This window comes from Triticum aestivum, chromosome 1B (genome assembly GCF_018294505.1).
Source record: "Triticum aestivum cultivar Chinese Spring chromosome 1B, IWGSC CS RefSeq v2.1, whole genome shotgun sequence".
In the NCBI taxonomy this organism is placed as follows: Eukaryota; Viridiplantae; Streptophyta; class Magnoliopsida; order Poales; family Poaceae; genus Triticum; species Triticum aestivum.
Window position 1 is genome coordinate 333194372 of NC_057795.1, and position 18235 is coordinate 333212606.

The 18235-nt window shown below is 45.9% G+C and overlaps 1 protein-coding gene across 10 annotated transcripts; it reads right to left on the minus strand.

Annotated features, from left to right (window-relative positions):
• Window positions 1-329: 329 nt before the first annotated feature.
• Window positions 330-8877, minus strand: LOC123122224 (subtilisin-like protease). Of its 10 annotated transcripts, none has more exons than XM_044542437.1 (8): window positions 4978-8877; window positions 4773-4878; window positions 3875-4019; window positions 3726-3770; window positions 3506-3558; window positions 2151-2402; window positions 1112-1431; window positions 330-794 (listed from the first exon to the last, which is right to left on the minus strand). In XM_044542437.1, exon 1 carries the CDS (start codon window positions 8044-8046, stop codon window positions 5494-5496), a length of 2553 nt encoding a protein of 850 aa, XP_044398372.1. In that variant the 5' UTR covers window positions 8047-8877; the 3' UTR covers window positions 330-794; window positions 1112-1431; window positions 2151-2402; window positions 3506-3558; window positions 3726-3770; window positions 3875-4019; window positions 4773-4878; window positions 4978-5493. The 10 variants fall into 10 exon arrangements, with proteins under 10 accessions (XP_044398372.1, XP_044398320.1, XP_044398327.1 ...); XM_044542385.1 differs by having other exon boundaries at window positions 3726-3778; XM_044542392.1 differs by having other exon boundaries at window positions 3396-3558; window positions 3726-3778.
• Window positions 8878-18235: the final 9358 nt, after the last annotated feature.

Genomic DNA, 18235 nt, shown 5'->3' on the forward strand with positions numbered 1-18235 from the left:
AATCTGATACCTGTGTGTGTGTGTGGAAGAGGGGGATTGGATACTTTACCTGCTGCAACAGCTAATTGGCATTTAAAAAACAGATTTTTTTCAAGCTTTTTTCGTACGTTAGAAACACGATTCGAGCCTGGTGCAGATTTGCTGGAAAGCTACGCTGAATCCCTAGTCCTTGAAAAGCAATCCCAACTGAAGCTCACATGTGCGCCTCACATGTGCAAGGAAAGAAAAGAGCAGCTACGGGTACTCCATTAAAGCTAAATAAGTGTTGGAACTTCCAGATGTTGGTTGTGCCGGTGGTGATTTTTGTGTGTTTGGGAACAGTGAAACGATTTGGTCCAATGTTATGTTCTTAAATCAAGTTCTACAGAAGGTAATTTTCTAAGTGATTTGGCACTGCCTCATGTGGTGTTCCTGCTTTACAAAAGATGCTTTTCCACAACATCAAAGTTTTTTAACACAAGTGGTAGACTAAGCCAAAAGACCACCATTTCTTTCATTAAAAAAAATATGATACGGGAGACCACAGGGAAAATAAAGAATCTCCATTTAACTAATCAAAGGAATTGAAGACAGCTCAACATTATGTCCTAAGCTTATTATTCTGGGTCTTTTTCTTGCGACAAATTAGAGCAACCACTGAGGACTGAGCAGCCTCATCTAGCTGCAAGAGCAACTACCATCTTTGTGGCAAACCCCAGTAACACAGCCCAGTTTTTTGCAGGCAGTAACACAACCATCAGGCGTACAATTGTACTGGTAGGGTTCACGGCCCCGGCATTCGTTGGCTTCCAGACCTATGCCAGCAAAAAAATAAGTGCATCAGAACGGAGAGCAGTTCCTAATTAAACTCAGATACTATGAAAACACAATGTAGTGTGCAACAAAAACAGGCACAACAATTAGCAGTATGTTATATCCCATTGTCATCGTTGAAGTTATGATGAAATCAATATACCAGGATGGAGTCAACAACCACCATGGCAGTTTTTTGTTTTATGGGCAGTACTGGGAGTTCAAGTAAACGGGTGCTAATTATAAATATCTACTAGATCCCAGAAACCAAAAAAAAAAATCCTCTATAATTGATAAGCTCTCCTCGAAATAGATGTACCTATGTTGATCTCTGATACTTGACTCGACAAGCAAGTGGATGAGATCATCAAAAGAACCATCAAGCACAGAAACCTTGAGTTGATTGGAGCCATAGCAAAAGTTCTTTACTGTTTCTTTGGTTCCTTCTCCTATTGTCCTTTTGTACTGGTTGTTGTGCTTTCATTCTGCTACTGTTTATATAGAGGCGCCTTCCAGTGCAATTTTTGCCGTTTAATTACTTCCTGCATTAGTGTTTCCTTTGAATGGTTCGCGGTAATTATTCAAGATCCTCCAATAATACGCGCATCATGGAATATCCTGTGGGTATGAATTTATTCGCTACAAAATATACCATACAAAATTAATTAGTACTCCTATTCCATAACAGGATTATGTCAGTTATTGGCTCCTAAAAATTACCATACCAAATTTATTAGTTTTCCATGACAACATTATGGCATTTATTGGTTCCCAAAAATTACATACTACAAATTTGTTTGACATCCCGTAACAAGATCGTGCCATTTACCGTCTCCCACAAATTACATACCAAATTAGTTATAGTATTCCATATAGAGTACAAGATTACGGCATTTACTGTTTCCCGCAAATTAAATACGAAATTAATTAGCATTCTATAACAAGATTATTGCATTTATTGGCTTCCAAATTACATACGCAATTGATAAGTATTTCGCCACGATATCATAAACCGTGTATCAAAAATTTGTCATCTTGATAGCTTCCATATAAAGGAGGATTACCCCCGGTCTCTGCAGGTTTCCATATTTGCTACCTAGGTTCCTGATTTATACTAAAATTTTCGATCATTCCAAGACAGATGCAACCTGAATTACTTCAAAACCTTATGTTGCACAATGACTATACTGGCTCGTGCAATGCATTGTCCAGAAATAGGCAATGATGTGGAGACTATTCAAGTTAATGATGTGAAGCAAATAACACTACGATCCATCTCATCAGACACTGCTTTCTCAGCATCAAACATGCTAATAATATATTTTTTTGGCTCGCCAGTGCATATATTGATAACTAACCTGGTATTACCGATGAGCAGGGAATCGCATGAGGAGATGTAAAATTCTTGAACTCTTACATGTAAAACCAGTAGCAACCAGAACTTGTCCGGTGGCTGAGGGATATGGTATTATCTCAAGAAATGTACATCTGCTAGGCACTTTAAGTTAGATAATTTGGTATTTTGCAACCATTACTATCCACTGATCATCGTCTTGGCATTTTTGTTTTGGAAATGTCACAATTGCAAGTTGGTCAATGATATGATTAATCTGTAGAAGCAATGAAACACGATTTGGTCAGATGTGCATCAGAGTTGAAATGATTTCTTTGTGACAACTGAAAAAGTAAAAAAGATAAATGGCGAATACCGCAGAGAGCTAGATACTTTAACTGAAGATAGTACATGCATGTACAGAATAATGTAAATTTAGTTGATATAATATTCATGTCAATCATACTGAGTTTTTTGCTTCCATTAGAATTGAGCCACATACATAATGCACACCAAGATTACACAATACACAAAGTTGGATTCCTTGGAGACTGCCCTTATAAACAATTCAGCAACCTTACATTAACAACACTGTAGCAGTCCCCGTAAATATAAAATGTCATGGTCAACAGTGCCAAGCAAGTGAAAAAAAAGAGGAAGTACAAAGCTATCGATCACCTTTCTTTACCTGCTATGGAAAAAATATATGCTACAGCTGATCTCATAAACAAGATAGGAGTAAAAAAGACCAGACAACATTTGTCAATGATTGGTAAATTGGATGCAAAAGATCTTTTATTTGTTTGTTCCTTTCTCATTTTGTCAGAGTGACCTCGCAAAACATTCCATCTTCTTTTCCCTTTTAGGTTCATGCATGATAAACTTATTCACCAGTTGTACCACATTTTTACTAGAGAGGTCGGGGTAAGGAGGAGTCCGTAAAGAGAGATCTGAAGGATTGGAGTATCACCAAAGAACTAGCAATGGACAGGGGTGCATGGAAGCTTGCTATCCATGTGCCAGAACCATGAGTTGGTAGCGAGATCTTATGGGTTTCACCTCTAGCCTACCCCAACTTGTTTGGGACTAAAGGCTTTGTTGTTGTTGTTGTTGTTGTATGTCTTCTATATACTGAATAATTTAAAGATTATGCATGTATCCAACTGTTAACTAATGACCGCACAATGTACCTAAGCCAAATCAATAAATTACCAACAACACACTTTCTGTAATGGCCAAGCATGTAAACAGAAACCCAAACAAATTCCACCTGTCATCAGATATGCTATTTATAAAACCATATAAGCTTTCTGCAGAGTCCAAGCAATGAAGAATGTAGACTGATGCTCTTTCATTTTCAGATTGCCTTATCATGCATACCATTGGGACCTCAGTGCAGGAACTCGACGAAATCAGATTCAGGAAGTCAAATCCTACCATGAAGGTAATCATCAGGAACCATGGCTTGCAGTTAGCAATAGCATGACAAATAGCAAATTGATGCGGCATTGTATCATGCACGGTGATATACTTGAAGCATATTGAAGTGGAGAAATTGATTGCATCAATTGTAAAGCTCGGATGGGAACTGCGTACTTACTTTTTGCTAAAGGTAAAATCTCAGGCCCATCATCCAAACAATCAGCTGTGGAGCTACAAAGATAAAGTTAACAGTTGTAAAACAAGCAAGTGACGCCAACAATTAAGTAGAACTGAACCTGTTGTTTAGTCATGCTGGCTCCCGTTTACCTGTAATAGGGTTAGTTATTGTTGTGGTGCTGTCTAGGTTTCCGCCCCACAGGGCACGTTATGATGACGAGCATGCACGGTGGGTTTCCTGGCAGTACTTGAACTCGCTTTCCTCTCTTTCCCGTCTCCTGTAGAACTCTCTAGCCTGGTTCAAAAAAAATTAAATAGAACAGAAGACATAACTGTATATTAAACATGCATGGACCTATCAATTGATAGATAAGCCATAAATTCAGGGCTGTTGGAAATTATGATTCAAGTTGCTCACCAAATAACTTCCAAACAAGTTGGCACAGTAGTGCCTAAAGATCGAATTATTTGAGAGACAAAATAAACATCAGATGATATGTTGCATGGAGCTATTTTATCTTGCTTAATAGCATTCCAAGGAAAGTAGCAGCCACCCCACCCCTCTCACATGCTCTTCTATATGGCAAATGTTACTTGGAATGCAGAGTTTGGATTTTTGGAGTTTGATAGTTTCAGGTAGCTGGATAATCCAGGTCTACAGCGAGCTTGAATTGAGAGCATTTAACTTTGTTGTATTAGAGATTTCTATGGGGCACCCTGCCTCCTTGTTATAAAAAAAAGATTCAAAATTGCATACCATGACACAAATAGAATACGGTAACAACTCACAACCTTTCGCTGGCAGCATGCTACACCAAGGTAGACACAATCACCACTAATTCAAAGATCTTTTATTGCCCAATCTCAGTTAGGTGTCATTCCAGGGCATTGCTCAGAAGTATGTCAAGATAGTATTCATTCCGACTCTCTATCCAACACGCGATATGGACATGAAGCTAGTGAACACTATAGATTGGCATGGCATGCACAGATTCACAACTATAAGTAAAAGGATCCAAATTAAATAAATAAAAACTAAACTTTATACCTATAGGTGTATAGGTGTGCACTCGCAACAGAGGTCAACAACAGTCATTGATCAAACCTCTGCTAAGAAAACATTACTTCAGAATTCAGCTCCTCCTGTTGCCTAGCTACAAATACATAGTGAAAGGAGAGAACAATCATCATCGCATAACCATGGAATCTGAGCAAAGGATACAAATAGTTCAGGAGAAGGCAAGCAACTGAACCTGTTACAAGGCAACGAATTCAGCTCATCCCTTGTTTCATGCCGTGGACTGGGATGCCACATTCTTGAAACACCAACAACTTCAGAGCATATGGGCGTAAAATAAGCACAAATCTCAAAACCTTCCAGATCTTATCTGCATCTAATTCAGTGAATCAGTCATTTTAGTTAGGCACATCCTTCATCAGAATATTTGCAGCTAAGAACATGTCCACATGGCTGAATCCACAAATAATACGAAGCATAAGACAATAGGTTACAAACCCACAGTTCAGTATCCAAACAGCATAGCGTTGCATGTTTCCATACAGATGTAAGTAAACCCGATAAATGAAATGATCTGATACCAAATCATTTATATTTTCAAAGTACAGGGTTATATAGGAATGGATGATGCATGGATGTTACATGTCCAAACTTAAATTATTTTACAGACAATGGAAACCCTACTAATTAAGAGAGTCATTGATCTTGAATATAACTTAAGGATGGAGTAGATATGTGATACTCTTCCAAATTACAGCAGTGGAGAGACTAGACCGGCCACTGCGACAATTGGACTACGCACGACATGTTTGCTGGACACCCAGCTGATACTTCCCTCCAGAGACTTTTCCCTGCCATTGCGATGCCTGCTCACCGTCATGCTGTAAGTTATCTTTTCTCCAGCCTTGGAGAACATCAGTGTCTCTGGGTAGACTCGCACTGTGAGAGACTTGGGAACCTCCATCTTCAGTGTGTATATGGAATTTTCTGGCCCCACATTTGTCACAGTTCTGTTCACTGTGAATGGCTTTTTCTTGAGTGGCACCGTTATGGTAGGGTAGTTGAGCTGTGCTTCTGGTATCTTGGGAAGCATTTTGCAGGACAACATCGGGTCCCGCGCAATGACTGCCAAACCTTGATCACCAAGGAGAGCACATACGTAGCCGGCATATTCAGTAATACCAAGGTCATACACAAGGCCTGGATCAATAGCCTTTGTAGGATTGACATGGCCAGCACCCATGGCATATGCGGTTGCCCTCTGATGCTGCTCATCCAAGATCGGGCCACCAGTGCTGTCCGTGATGTCAGCTGTGGTGAGGATGGCTGACTTGATAGCAGCAGCAGACCAGTCAGGATGGGAGCTCTTGATAAGTGCAGCAACGCCACTGACATGTGGAGTCGACATGGACGTCCCGGATTTAATGTGGAATGGCCCAGATCCAAGCATGGTGAGCGGTGGCCATGCAGCAATGACGTTGAGCCCGGGTGCTAATATATCTGGCTTGAGCACACCGGGGCTGAACGTGCTAGGACCGCGGGATGAGAATGCCGCAACAGTGGGAGATGGACAGACACCAAGCACAGTGTTCTTGTATATGACTTTGGCACTGGCTTTGCTTGTTGTCCTCACATACTCTATGATATTGTTGCCATCAGCCACGGTAACCTGTACAACATTGCCATAGTCCTCGAGAAGGGTGGTGAAACCAGCAGCTTTCCTATTTATCAGAACTACGCCAGCCGCCCCAGCACTCATGATGCCACTGATGTCAGATTTATTGATTGACGGCCCAGTGTCATTCATTGGTCCTGTGCTATGGCAAATCACAATTTTGCCGGCCACATTTCTTCCAGGCGACGACTTGCAGTGTTTGTCCACATACAAAGGAAAGGGCTTGGGCTTGGAGCTTGAGTTTGAAACCTGGTTAAAAGCTTCTCCATTGATGTGATTGCCGTTCCCAAGCTGCATAACAGTCTCGAAGCTTCGGTCCACTGAGCCAGCTGCGACTGTGAGCAACCATGGTGCAGAATTAGCAATAAAAAACTCTGGTCCGTTATTGCCAGCTGCAGCCACAACAACAATGCCCTTTGCTACCGCACTGAGTGCCCCAATGACGACCGGGTCTCGACTGAACTCAACATCAAACACAGGGGCGAGGGAGAGCGAGAGCACATCAACCCCATCCTTGATAGCTTCATCTATCCCGGCAACTATGTCAGCGGAGTCACACCCACGAAGCGTGCACATGCTGTACATGGCCAGATGTGCACGTGGAGCAGTCCCGGCTGCTGTGCCCCTGCCGAGGCCCTGGGCCGAGGCACCACTGACAAAGTTCCCAGCAGCAGTGGACGAGGTATGTGTCCCATGCCCTATGACATCTCCAGAGTCATTGACGGTGATGAACTTCGCACCAATCAATTTGTTATTGCAATGGGCAGCAGCAGTACCATGGCATGAACCCTTCCACTTTGATGGAGGTGGCGGGATGCCATTGTCATCAAAGGAAGGATGCGCCGCATAGATGCCGGTGTCAACTACACCGATGATGACTCCCTCGCCGTAGTTGGTGTCTCTCCACAACCCGGCATCCCTCTTGAGCCCAAGAAATTCTTGGGTGTGAGTGGTGGTGGGGCGCCAGAGCTGGTTTGGAAACGCCCGCACAAACTCTGCCCTCTTGGACACGAGAGCAAGCTCGGCTTCAGTGAGCCTGGCGGCAAACCCGGTGAAGACGTTGGTGTAGGTATGGATGAGGCGTGGCTCATCGGAGCCGGCAAGAGGCGTTGGCAGGAAGGAATCCTGCCACCAGCGGTGGTCTTCATCGCTGCCGGCGTCGACGGGTGGCCTCAAGAGCACAATATATGTGCTATGGTTTGGAGAGAGGCCTGCACCTAGGTCGTCGCATACCGCAGGTGCAGGAGCATGCAGGAGCATGAGGGTGAGCGAGAAAAGTGAGATCAGGAGGTTGGCCAAGGATGCCATGGCTTGAGCTGAGGTGGTGGTGATGGAAGGAAGCGAGAGGTAGAGAGGACGACCGGGCTGCTGGTGGTGGTAGCACGGCGCAGAGGAGCAAATGCTTCTTCCTCTTTCTCTTTCTCTTTGGTGGTGGTGGAAGCACGGTGGAGAGGAGCAAATGCTTCTTCCTCTTTCTCTTGGTGGTGGTGGTGGTGGTGGTGTAAGCACGGTGGAGAGCAGAAAATGCTTCTTCCTCTTCTCTTGGTTTTGGGAGAGAAAGAAAGGGGGGCAGAGCACAAGCACAGCAATGGCTTTGGGCCTCAACGTTAAATGCTGCGTGCTGAACATTGCACGCACGCCTAGATGCTCCTGTGCCTATATGTGAGTCAAATCACATTGTTCTGTGCGGTTCTCCTGGCACACAAGTGATGCCCTGACACCCCTAAATGGCGTAGGGAGACGCTCGTGTCGAGCTCGCGCTGGTCGAGAGAAAGCCTCCGCAAGAGAGAGAAGCTGAGCTTCCATCTATGGGAAAAGAGGAAGCTCCGCTGCTGGTGGGTGGTGGTGGAAGGAAGTGACGGAGAGGAGGACGCTACGTGTCGAGTGTTGCGCTAGCGTGGTTTCAGTTTCAGCTAAATTAAAATCAAAATAGCGGGGCGGGACAAGATGGAAAAAATCAAAGCATCAGGATTAGGATTCGGCAAAGCACACAAAGGGCAAGGCTATCCTTCATAGACACTGGTGTGTGTCGAGCTTGCGCTGGTGGAGAGAAAGACTCCAAGCAAACAAAGGTTCGACCGCGTCAGCACGCAGCTTGCAGAGCTGATGGGGAAAATGGTGGAGGGAACAGAGAAGTGACCCAAAGGGAGAGAGGACTAGTGGCGGTGGTGGACTGGTGGTGGGTGCACTGCAAGAGAGAGGTTGAGCTTCCATGATTCCATCTATGGAAAAAGAGGAAGCTACGCTGCTGGTGGGTGGTGGTGAAAGTGGCCGAGAGGACGACGCTGCGTGTCGAGTGTTGCGCTAGCCTGGTTTAAGTTTCAGTTGAATTAAAATTAAAATGGCGGGGCGGGACAAGATGTTTATAGCGGAATTAAACCATAATGAGCGCTTTTTGATGAAAAAATCAGTAGTGAATCAAAGCATTAGGATTTGGAAAAGAGAGGAGGGAGGAGCTCAGCTTGCCTGGCGCCATGGATGATCTGGACGAGCCACACCGTCGCCTTCGTGGCGCGGAAGCTGAAGTAGCCGGCGCCTCCTCGCCGCTACACAATCCATACGGTGCCTCCCTCCCTCCCGTACTCCAGCAACTCGCCGGCGCTGCGCCTGCCGACCGCGTGCGCTCCGCCTCGGGCCCTCGGCGACGAACTCCTGTCGCGACCTTCGGGCCGGAGCGCCGCTCTGCGTCTCCCGCCCGCGGCTGCCTCACACTTGGGCCCCCACGCGGCACGCCTCCGACCCGCGCTTCCCCTTCCGGCGCCTGCGGCGTTGAAGTCGCCGTCTCCGCCCATGGCCCGGGCCTGGGTGGCTGGAGATCCACCGGAGGGAGAAAGAAGGGGAAAAGTGGATGGAGTGGTACTAATTGGCTAGAGAACCCGAGAAATGCCCGCTTACAGTCATGTTAATCCGTTGGAGACGTTCAGTGCCGTAGGGCAGCTGGGTGTGTGCGTTCCCTGCAATCGCGTTGCTTTCCTGTCAGCTGTAGCGTACTTTAGCCTGGGCGCTTTCTCATGTCTTGTGCCACATTCCAGCTCAGTTTTCTTTTCTTCTTTTCTTTTTTTGATTTGAGTTGTCCAGGTCTGTTTTCTGTGGAGCTGCCCTCCCCCCTAAGGCCATGTACAATGCAACGTGCTGCCCCGTGCATACACGTAGGCGCAAAAGACATGGGAAGTTGATTTTGATTTTTATCACTCAACGCACAAACCTGAGGCCACCATTCACTAGGGCCCACACTCCCTCTCTCAGACTTCCCGATCCATCTCTCTCCTCCTTATCTTCTTCCCCTGATTTCTTCTCCCAAATCAATGGGATACCCCCTGAAAAATAATGGGAAATAGGAAGTGGATTCATCGGTGATTGCCGAAAGAGCGGCACCAGCCACAACATCAAGGTAGCGTCGCCGGCGATGGCCCTGTTTTCGAGCTCGTTGTGACTGCCATGGCTGCGCCGCCGAGCCAGCGCTGGCGCCGCCGGCCATGGCCCATTTCCAAGAACACGCTGCTTGCCATGGTAGCGATCTTGAGTTTGTGTTGCCGCCGTCCGCTGGGCGTAGAGAAGCCAATCTCTCTTCATTTTTCCTTTCTCTCTCTGCCTTTTCCTCTTTTCTCACTTTTTCGCTCGAAGAACCCGTCTCCTCTGTAGGAATCACATGTGCTTTGCAAGCTACACCTTTAATGCCATGGTGGCATTCGAGCCTAGTTGGCTCATGGGGCAGCGGTATTGGGGCTACGCGTTGGGCATGCCCTAAGGCCCTAATAAAGTTCTGCCTCACCTCAGGCCATTCAAACAAATGATGGGTTGTTGTTTTCTCAAAACTAAATTGAATATTGCAATTCCCCTGCAAAAAGTAAAATATTGTAATTTTTTTCTTAACTCTCAAGCAAGCAAACCATACACTATGTGTTTCACAGTCACTTTTTGGCCAAAGATTTCACGCACGTTGGTCAAGTATTAGAGATGCACGACTATTTTGTATTGTACTTTCGATCATTCTTATTCTTATGCCAGTCAATTTTCACAAAGATACGATATTAAACATGATTTTATCCCAAGACACTGGTGAGTCTAATCATAACGCTCTCATCTTCATCTCGCATATTGAGGAGCTAGTGGGTGTGTCGGTTTGAGCTCAAACCCACCCAAAAATTTCAGATAACTTGCAAGTTGAGGTTAACTCCTTTAAAGGCACGGAGGCTAATTTTTTTAGAGAAAGAGAGAGAGATCCAAAAATCTGCTGGCTTTCATATATTAAGCAGGGAGAAGCAGACATAGGTGAGGTTACTACGATCAAGTGATCACAACAGTGTGGGAGTTAGCCGAGTTAAAACAAAAATACCGACCCAAGAAACAGGGCCAGAACAATGCTAATATTGCATCCTGGATCACCCAGGTGGGTCTCCAGGCATCGCATCCCCCTGCGAGAAACCAATGATCTTTGTCGCGTTCAACTCTGACCATGGTCGAGCTGACCGTGGAGCACTTATCATGGAAGCATCTCTCATTGTGCCCACTCAACAAGTGCGAGGCTACCAACATTAGCATAGTCTTTAATCTTTTCATTTCTGGGGATGGGGCAGCAGAGTTGATCACTACTGTTGCCTGCTGGACAGAATTAGCAGTAGGAGGCCAATTTTGCAAGGTTGAGGTGCTGCAGCAAGGCCAAAGAGAAACATTATGCCATACCTCTCTTGCGGTCAGGCATTCCCATAACAGATGGAAAGAGTTTTCCAAACTGTGCATAGGGGACGGAAGTAACCGTTGATCCATCCTCTTCTCTTGAGCATGTTGTTGCACCAAAGTCTGTTTTGCATGAGCAGTCGGGCGGCTTAGTTTTCCCTGGTGCAGAAGCAGACCAGAACAAGCTCTTGAAGTTCGAGGACATAGGCCCCTAGAACTGCATCAAGTAGGCGGATCTCGTTGTATATTCTCATGAGGCATTTAAACTCCAACCGATCTCGTCAGGTGTGGTCTCACTTAGGCTAGAATAGATGTTACGGGTGAGCCTCCATAGCACGATGAACTCATCAACCTTTTCCATATAGTTACCTCCCCTGTTATCATTCACCTAGTTGTCTTGGCAAAGGGCATCCTGGACCGTTTCGTTCTTCTTTCTGTATCTCTTACATGTCTTTGGGAAAAGAGCAGCCAGCGTCTCCGTGTTGATCCAACAACAACGCCAGAAGCTTGATGTTCTTCCGTCTCCAACTTCAATCTTGGTCGCTGACGCGAACAGGCGCGGTCAGATGCATCACCGGGCAACTTTTAGAGCCGACCCAAGGTCTTTCCGGGCTCTTCCAAGCCATCCATAACCAACGCAAGCATAGGTGTGACGCCCGGATAATTAAGCTACAGAAATTCCCTATTAATAATGCCACGTCACCTCTGTCACTGGAGTTAATCTCGGGTTAGTTCGAAACCGATTCAAATTCAAATTTGAAATAAAGGCAAACATCAAAAGTTTTCAAATATAAAAAACAAAATGTTCGGGTTGTACCAGTTAATGCAAAGATGATTATGATGTAGAATCCACATTTTTATATAATGAATAAATGCACTAAAAAGATTTAAACGGTAGCAAAAACATTATTTCAATGCCTTTGGTATTTTATAAAACACTAAACTGTTTTATTTTGAGTTAAAACCTTTTGTGGCTGAGGGTTATTTTGAAACGTTACTTTAGGAGCAGTAGTCAATTTTACTAAGTAAAAATAATGTGGAATTAAAATTAAAACAGAAAAGAAAAGTAAAAAGAAAAATAATAAAAGAGAACAAAAGAAAACAAAAAGAACCCCCCTCTCTCCCATGGACCAAGTGGCCCAACTGGCCACCCCAGACCAGCCGGCCGCCCCAACAGGCCGGCCCACCTACCCCACTCCCTTAACCCCCCTGGGCGACCAAACCCTACCCTAACCGCACACTCCCCCCACTCCCACGTCTCCCTCTCCCCCCGATCCAGATCGGATCGGGGTTGGCCTCGTGGCCCTCGCCTGGAGCCGCCTTGCCGGCCGCCGTCCTCGTCCCCGACGAGCCCCCCCTCGCACCCCTCTCTTCCCCTGGATCTAGATCGGCGACGCAGCGCCCCGACCCCATCGCCGCTTGTCCTCCACCGCATCCGAGGCCACCACACCACCCGACGCCGATGCCGGCGCCCGGAGCTCCCCCACCGGACTGCCTCCTCCTCCCCACCGGCCTACTTCCCCTCCGCCGCTCGTCATCGTCCTCCTCCTCAACCCCCGCTGCCCCATCCCTACGAATCCCGGTGAGGCCACGGACTTGTCCTCCTCCTTCCCTGCCTCTGCTCGAGGCCGACCGTGCGCACGCGCACCACCGTCGCCCCCTTGTCGTTCTTGGCCGTGCCCCGCCACGAGGTGCAGCAGCTGCTGCTGTGCTGCAGCGGTGCGGCCACCACCACTGCAGCGCCCCGTCGCCGCTGGCCTCGCCCCTCTGCGCCGCCTCCGGTCACCGCCTGCCTCCCCCCTGCTGCTCCGGCCGGCGCCCCACGGCCCTGTGCCTCACCACGCCTAGTCTCCACCCTCTCCTGCTCCCACGGCCGCACCAGCGCCACCCCTCACCTCCGCCCGCCGTGGCCCTGGCTGGCCGCGCCGGCGTGCCCCGGCGGCCTCGTCCCGCCCTGTGGGCGAGTGCTCGCTCGGGTGCGCCCGCACCCGGCGCCCGACGCCCGTGAACCCACGCCCGCTATGGCCCCCTGTGCCAATGACAAGGAGGGCCCACGCCCAGAACGTTTATAAAAAAACCAAACAAAAGGAATTACAAATAATAATGATAATAAATAAAAATGAAAATAATTAATTTATTTATTAATTAGCAAATTAATTAAGTTAATTAACTCTGTTTAGTGATCTAATTAATTAGTTATTTTAATTAAACGGTAATTAGATTAGTTATACCCTAATTAGAATAATCAAAGTATGATAGCTGGGACCCACATGTCAGTTTGACCCAGTCAACACCTCTGTTGACTGCTGACGTCATGCTGATGCAATAATGCTGATTTCGAATTAATTTAGTAATAATAGTTTAGAAAATGATTGAATCCCTATTAAATTAATATAAAATAAACCGTAGCTCGGATGGAAAAACTTTATACATGAAAGTTGCTCAGAACGACAAGACAAATCCAGATACGCAGCCCGTTCGTCCGCCACACGTCCCTAGCATAGTGAACCTGCAACTTTCCCCCTCTGGTTCACCTGTCCAAAAACGCGAAACACCGGGGATACTTTCCCGGATGTTTCCCCCTTTCACCGGTATCACCTACTACCGCGTTAGGGCACACCTAACACCGCTCATTGTCATGTCATGCATCGTCATGCTTATGTTTGCATTGTATTTACTGTTTCTTCCCCCTCTTCTCTCCGATAGACTATGAGACCGACGCTGTTGCTGCCCAGTTCGACTACAGAGTTGACAACCCCTCCTTCTTGCCAGAGCAACCAGGCAAGCCCCCCCCTTTGATCACCAGATATCGCCTATTCTACCCTCTACTGCTTGCATTAGAGTAGTGTAGCATGTTACTGTTTCGATTAATCCTATTCTGTTGCATAGCCTGTCATTGTTGCTACAGTTGTTGTTACCTTACCCGCAATCCTAAATGCTTAGTATAGGATGCTAGTTTATCATCATTGGCCCTACATTCTTGTCAGTCCGCCTTGCTATACTATCGGGTCGTGATCACTCGGGAGGTGATCACGGGTATATACTATACATACATATACTATACAGATGGTGACTAAAGTCGGGTTGGCTCTTTGAGTACCCGCAAGTGATTCAGATATGGGGGCTGGAAGGACAGGTGGCTCCATCCCGGTAGAGGTGGGCCTGGGTTCCCGATGACCCTCGACTGTTATTTTGTGGCGGAGCGACATGGCAGGTTGAGACCACCTACGCGAGAGGTGGGCCTGGCCCTGGTCAGCGTCCGCGGTTACTTTAAAATAACATGTTTAACGAGATCTTGGTATTTGATCTGAGTCTGGCCACTGGCCTATACGCACTAACCAACTACGCGGGAAAGATATGGGCACTCGACGTTGTGGTATCAGCCGAAGCCTTCTAGACATCAGCGACTGAGTGGCGCGCGCCGGATTGGAACATAGGCCTGCTCTTGTATTAAGGGGGCTAGTTCTGCTTTCGGCCGCCCTCGCAACATGCAGGTGTGCAATGGGCGATGGGCCCAGACCCCTGCGCCATAGGAGTTAGACCAGCGTGCTGACCTCTCTATTAGGCCTATGTGGGGCTGCGACGTGTTGATCTTCCGAGGCCGGGCATGACCCAGGAAAGTGTGTGCGGCCAAATGGGATCGAGCGTGTTGGGTTATGTAGTGCACCCCAGCAGGGAAGTTTATCTATTCGAATAGCCGTGTCCCTCGGTAAAAGGACGACCCGGAGTTGTACCTTGACCTCATGACAACTAGAACCGGATACTTAATAAAACACACCCGGACAAGTTCCACAGACAACCCGATGATCGCTTTTCCACGGGCGACGAGGGGAGGATCGCCGGGTAGGATTATGCTATGCGATGCTACTTGGAGGACTTCAATCTACTCTATTCTACATGCTGCAAGATGGAGGCTGCCAGAAGCGTAGTCTTCGATAGGACTAGCTATCCCCCTCTTATTCTGGCATTTTGCAGTTCAGTCCACCGATATTGCCTCTTTACACATATACACATGCATATGTAGTGTAGATCCTTGCTTGCGAGTACTTTGGATGAGTACTCACGGTTGCTTTTCTCCCCCTTCCCCCCCCCTTTCCTTTCTTCCTGGTTGTTGCAACCAGATGCTGGAGCCCAGGAGCCAGACACCGCCGTCAACGACGACTCTTACTACACTGGAGGTGCCTACTACTACGTGGAGGCTGCTGACGACGACCAGGAGTAGTTTAGGAGGATCCCAGGCAGGAGGCCTGCGCCTCTTTCGATCTGTATCCCAGTTTGTGCTAGCCTTCTTAAGGCAAACTTGTTTAACTTATGTCTGTACTCAGATATTGTTGCTTCTGCTGACTCGTCTATGATTGAGCACTTGTATTCGAGCCCTCGAGGCCCCTGGCTTGTATTATGATGCTTGTATGACTTATTTTATTTTTAGAGTTGTGTTGTGATATCTTCCCGTGAGTCCCTGATCTTGATCGTACACGTTTGCGTGTATGATTAGTGTACGATTGAATCAGGGGCGTCACAAGTTGGTATCAGAGCCGACTGCCTGTAGGAATCCCCCTTCCACACTCCTTGGCCGAAGTCGAGTATAGACATTGCAAAGCTTTTTACTAACTTGGCTGTGCGGCTTACGGGCCCACGTCGCCATTGGGTGGTATTAGGATCTTTTTACTCCTCGTCTATACTCTGGGACTCTAATCTCTCTTCTATTCGGGTTAAATGAATTTGGCTAACTCAAACATTAGGATCTCATGATCACTTCCACCCGGAGAGCCCCTTGTTACCGATGACCGCCTACTGCACCAGAAAATTCCGAAGATACTCTATGATGTGCTCTTGAGTCTTTGTGCCATCGCATTTGCAATTTCCTTCCACCGTCAACCCCTATGAAAACTGCATACACTTGCCATTCATACAATCATTCCCCGTTGATCTTGTTATTACAAGATGCCCCAAAATACTCTCTGTTGTCCCGAGAATCCTCTAAGCTTACTACCTTGCAGTTCTTTACCACATGAATACACCTGCAAATAATTCCTCATACTTATCGAGTAGCCGTTCATCCCTAGTTGTTCATGTGTTTCACAATGGTCTTCGAAATACTATTCGATCCTCCAGAAATCCTTAGTAGTTTATTGCTCTGCAATACTTGTCTGCTTGCATTTATGGATGCTTTCCATATGTCTGGCAATATTCGTTAGTATCCTTAGGCACCGTCATTTTGATCCTATTGATTCAACATGAGTGTGAATGCACGCAATCATCAGTTGATCCTTTTAAATTATCTTTCCGGCTCAGACGTCATTTCAAACATGAGCTTGCTCTTGACCAATCTATTTGTCGTCAATTGTACCCTTAGGTCTATTGAACTTATCCACCCTTGATCAGAGCGTACTTTTCTGATCCTTCGGTTTGGAAATCTTAATTCCTTTGATATCTAAGCATCGAATCATTCAGATGTTCTATAATATGATGCCCTTGCATTCTTTCTTCAACTGGTTGTGTGCCGATGCTCACATCAGCTCCGCTATCGACCATCAAATCCTTTGTTGGATTATTATTCGGCAATGTCCTTCATATTTAACCGCCTTGTGAATTCTTCCCTGATACATAATGCCATTAGTAAATCCTATTCTCTGATTTGGCCAACCATGCTCTGCTTTCGAGCTGGTGATATTTACTCTTGAAGCTTGAGGTATATGTTTCTAAGATGCCCCGATGGGTTGAACATATACCTTCCCTAAAAACCATATGAACCCGAAGGTTTTCACAAGTCATACCCTTCTGGTGTTTTACCAGATAATTTTCTACCATACAATTTCTTCGAGGACGAGAAGTGAATGAAAGGTTATGCATTGAAGAAGTGGGAGTCGACCTTGAACTTTGTGTTCATACTCATAGACACGATGTAGATCTTATCATTAAAGCCTCTCTTAAATCAATTTTTCCCTTGGTATAAGTTTATCTTATATCTGGGATCTGGCCTTCTGCCATCGTTGTTCCGACCATGTTCTCCTTTTAAATACCATTTCTCGGACAAGTTGAAGTACTGGTCTTTTGCAAATCATTGCACCTATCCAACCCTTACTTTGATCTACCGTCGAGCATTACACTCTAGTATCTCAAGAATACCACGGGACTACATAACTTCTTATGAGTTCTTCATCAACTATTATTCTCGCCAATTCCAATTTCCCTCGGGTTCTGAGTTATTAGTCACTCAAGAACACCGTTAAGTGAATCGATTCTGCACTCTGATTCAATAACTCTAAGTAATTTCCATTGCTTATGATTTAATAACCCTTCAAGTCATTCCTAGTCTGATCGGCTATATCATTATCATGCAACTTTTTAACTGTGCTATCTGGTCCTTCTTTCCGAAGCACAATTTTCGACGATGAGCTAAGCTTACGTTGATCTTCCTCATCATATCATGTCACTTTGGACAACAAGCTTGGTTTGGAGTTTGTGTCGTACCCTTGGATCCATTAACCTTTCGCTCCATCATTCCTTTGACTTGATGTCATCGCCGATTGATTACATCTTGAAATCTCTTGACAAAATTTCTCGTGATCATTGTCAACATCTTGACTCCTTCCTGGATATCAATTGAATTCATGATGAGAAATACCATCCTTGCCCTCGATGATTTGTGTTATCATCGACCACCTTATTGCCTTCTGTTCAACACAAACTTGTTCGCGTTGTGTGTATACCTTGAGATCCTTGCTATCTAGCATTTGTTCTCCTTTACCTTGGAGTATTACCATCTTTTATGCCAAGAATGTCATGAGAATTTCACCACCTCTTAAGAATTCTTGGTATAGTGGTACTTCTCACCATCACCATTCTTTTTTGGTCCTCATATTAATTCTAACTAGGATACCAACAAGCGAACAAAGCTGTTTGGATTACGTACTTCTAGCGACCCGATTGCTTTGAAGTTAATGGTCGACATTTTATTCCTAGACCATTGGTTATCGAATCACCATCCAACATTGATCATTCTACCTAAGCACATATCTCAGGTGCACCTTACAACCAATGTTTAATTGGGTATGTTTTCCTTGAGTGTACCTCATTATATCATTTGATCTGACAAATGATATCCACCTCCTCATCCTTTCCTTGGTTTAATGATGAA